This window comes from Triticum dicoccoides, chromosome 7B (assembly GCF_002162155.2).
Source record: "Triticum dicoccoides isolate Atlit2015 ecotype Zavitan chromosome 7B, WEW_v2.0, whole genome shotgun sequence".
NCBI lineage: Eukaryota > Viridiplantae > Streptophyta > Magnoliopsida > Poales > Poaceae > Triticum > Triticum dicoccoides.
Genome location: NC_041393.1, coordinates 486,799,253 through 486,802,939, shown reverse-complemented (window position 1 = coordinate 486,802,939; position 3,687 = coordinate 486,799,253). Strand labels below are relative to the sequence as shown.

The 3,687-nt window shown below is 44.3% G+C and overlaps 1 protein-coding gene across 1 annotated transcript; it reads left to right on the top strand.

Moving 5' to 3' along the window:
- The first annotated feature begins 247 nt into the window (after positions 1-247).
- Positions 248-3,410, top strand: LOC119337434 (UDP-galactose/UDP-glucose transporter 3-like). Its single transcript, XM_037609574.1, has 7 exons — positions 248-474; positions 577-674; positions 788-924; positions 1,442-1,472; positions 2,177-2,280; positions 2,553-2,674; positions 2,757-3,410. Exons 1-7 carry the CDS (start codon positions 314-316, stop codon positions 3,175-3,177), a joined length of 1,074 nt encoding a protein of 357 aa, XP_037465471.1. The 5' UTR covers positions 248-313; the 3' UTR covers positions 3,178-3,410.
- Positions 3,411-3,687: the final 277 nt, after the last annotated feature.

Below are 3,687 nucleotides of genomic sequence, written 5' to 3'. Positions count from 1 at the left end.
AAGATGCTCTCGGTGTGTCCTCGTTTGGGTTAAGATCCCTAAAAAACTGCGATCAGAAGAAAAGTCGAGAAGAGTCGAGCTCAGCCGCACGGAGCCTCGGAGACTCGGACCGGTCCTTCCACGCCAACCCAGCCAATGCGGCGTCCCCGCTGGCACCTCCCGGCCAGCCACGCCACGCCACGTCACTCCTCTGACGCGCGCTCTCCTTTTCCGCGGTTACGCCCAACTGCTATAACACTCGCCTCCTCTGACCCCCGGGAGCCTGCGACCGATCCCCCTCGCCGGCGAACACAACCGCACAAACGAACGCGCCATGGTGTCCGCGCGGAAGGGCCAGGGCCGCGGAGGCGGGGTCCGAGGCCCTCCCCGCGTCGACGGCGGCGGCAGCCTGGCTTCGCGCGTGGCCGTGCTCGCCTTCTGCGTCGGCGGGATCTGGTCGTCCTACATCACCCAGGGGATCCTCCAGGAGACGCTGTAAGCACCCTCTCCCTCCCCCCATTCCCAATGGTGTTGGCTCCCGACAGAGATAAACGTGGCTGAGTTCGCCGGGTTCTCTGCTTTTCCCCCTCGACTCAGATCGACGAAGCGATTCGGGCCGGAGGAGCGGCGGTTCGATCACCTCGCGTTCCTCAACTTCGCGCAGAACGTCGTCTGCTTCGTCTGGTCCTTCATAAGTGAGCACCCCCGAACTGCTCTTTTGCATTTCTCGCCGAATGCGGCCGCGGTTTCGCTGCTCTTGGATGGTGATTGCGTGTGAAGGGGTCGTGACTTTGGTCGGTTCCTGCAGTGATCAAGCTGTGGTCGGGTGGTAGCAGTCCTGCCGGGCGGGCGCCGCTTCTCAAGTACTGGGGCGTCAGCATCACCAACACCATCGGCCCGACCATGGGGATCGAGGCGCTCAAGTACATCAGCTACCCGGCTCAGGTTTGGATCCAGCCGCTTTTGCCGTCCTTCGCGTCTTCGGTGTACAGAATTTTCTTCGGATGTTGCATTTGCAATTAGGTGTTGATTGGGTTAACCGTTAATGTAGTAAGTGGTGGTTATGGAGTAGAAATGTTCTAGTCTTGAGTTAGTTAACTGTGCTAAGAAATTGGCCAATGGGTGATTGGAGTTTTTAAGGCAGCAGTATGGGCTTACCATCCTAGAAGGGATACCTAGTTACCACTGGATATCACATTTATGTACAATATTGGGTATGCTGATACTTTTCAACCCATGTTTAATCCTATACGCGAGAGTGCATGACATTACACTATGCCTAACTATTAGAAAAGTGGTAACACGCCTGCTTCATATCTCAATCTTGTGTGGAATTTGAATTTGATGATTTAGTTAAATACCAAAGATGCACTTCAAATGGACGAAATATTGCTGGTTTTTTTCAATGATGCACAAAACTACTGGAGATCAAGGATCTTGAACTATTTTTTGTCTGTAACAGGTCTTGGCAAAATCTTCTAAGATGATTCCAGGTGAGTTTTGCGTAGATGCATGCATACAATGCAGTTTTTATCTACACTTCTCATATGAATGCTGCATATAATGGTTGTTCTTAGAGTGATTGGTACGCCAGTTCACCTCATCAGTTACTGAGTAAAGTGAAGTACACCTTTCTACGAATGTCCAAAAACTGTGCATCTCATCACTATTATTAACTAGGGCTCAAAACAAACAAATAGGATCTCAAGGTTATTCTGGTTCATTGTCTCCAATCTAGAGGAATTTATACATGAACTACTATTGCTATGCCCACTAACTCTCAAGTATATGCAGCCACCAAAAACGAGCTAGGGTGTTATTTTTGTTCATGAAATTGTCCAAAAATGACTAAAGTAGACTCGCAGACAAATCTCTGTACAGTACTGAAACTTTTGGAACTTCAGTTCTATTTTTCAATCAAGCATGTGTGGGGAGTGGGTCATTTTGTATAAGGAGCATTTTATTCCATTTTGCCACCATGTTATTGTTTCAGCCTATCAGTATGCCCTGCACAACTTGAAATCCTTGTGTGCATTGTTTACATTTCCAATCTCAAGCCATGCATAGTTGATATCACATAAATAACTGTCTTACTGAGCAATCTGCGTTAAGTCTTTTGAGTGATGATTAACCTTTCATGCTTCTTAGCTGGACAGCTTTGTACTGGTCTTTCTAACTGTTGATTCATTATGCACAGTTATGTTGATGGGAACTATACTCTATGGTGTTAAGTATACACTTCCAGAGTACTTTTGCACCTTCCTTGTTGCCGGGGGCGTCTCATCCTTTGCATTGTTGAAGGTAAGGAATTCTTTATTTTCACATTTTAATCAACAAACCAGCAATGAGCTTTGCATGCCTTTGATGATGCTCCTGAAACCATTAAAACTTTTTGTCTGATCTATAGTTTTAAACCAAGAAAAAATAATTTACGTCATTCCATACGTTTTTTAATGATGAAGTATTGACTACGCTTAGCTAGCTTTTACGTAGACCCTGAGAAAGAGAAGACACATCCAAATAATTGTACTTAAAGCCACTTCTGAAGTTTTTGTTTGTTTTTACTGAATCAGACAAGCTCGAAGACTATCAAGAAGCTTGCTAACCCTAATGCTCCTCTTGGCTACGGGTTGTGCTTCCTCAACTTAGCTTTTGATGGCTACACTAATTCGACCCAAGATTTGATAAAGTCCAGGTAAAGATATCTATCAGTTCCACTTCAAAGCAAAATTGTGTTATATTCTTTCTGAATGGAAAGTAATATCGTATCATTGCAGGTACCCCAAGACTAACCCTTGGGATATAATGCTTGGCATGAACCTCTGGGGAACCATATACAATACTGTAATTATGTTTGTGGCGCCATTGCTGTTCAGTAACTGGCCATATGCAAACGGTTTTGAGGCGGTGAGTTTTTGCCGCGAGAACCCAGAGGTAGCATGGGACATTCTCATGTTCTGCCTATGCGGCGCTGTGGGTCAGAATTTCATCTTCCTAACCATCAGCAGATTCGGCTCTCTTACTAACACTACCATCACCACCACCCGCAAGTTCATGAGCATCGTCATCTCATCAGTTATCAGTGGTAACCCACTGTCCATGGAGCAATGGGGAAGTGTCGTGATGGTCTTTTCTGGCCTCTCTCTCCAAATATATCTCAAATGGAAGAGAAAGAAGGGCAGAGATCACAAGGAATGAACTCAATTCTTATAAGCACATTTTGATTTGTAGCTTTGATTGCACACATTTGTTGTGGAGATATCCGGGAGATCATTAATGTAACCCGTTGAATGATAGGAAAGAGGTTTACATTTACAGAAATGTGTGAAATGTATGGTAATTGCTAATAGTGGTAGCTATTTAAAAACGGCTGGGTAGTCTATTCTACTCAGGGGAGTTTCATCATGAGGAATACGATAAATTATGTAGTACTCAAACTTTCTCCATCTCGCTAATTAACAAAAAAATCATGGCATTATTTTTCATGAAAAATAATTTTATGATGTTTCACTAACGCATACATATATTATCAAATCTGCATATTGGTACTGAGAGTCGAAAATGCCAAAGGGGCACAGAGCTCCATGTAGGCCTTCATTTGAACCTTCAAAATTCAAATATTTCACCTTCAAATAATTCTTAAAAAATACACATACCTAGAGACATAATTTACATGTAAATTTTCGTATTGAAATACGTTAAAATGAG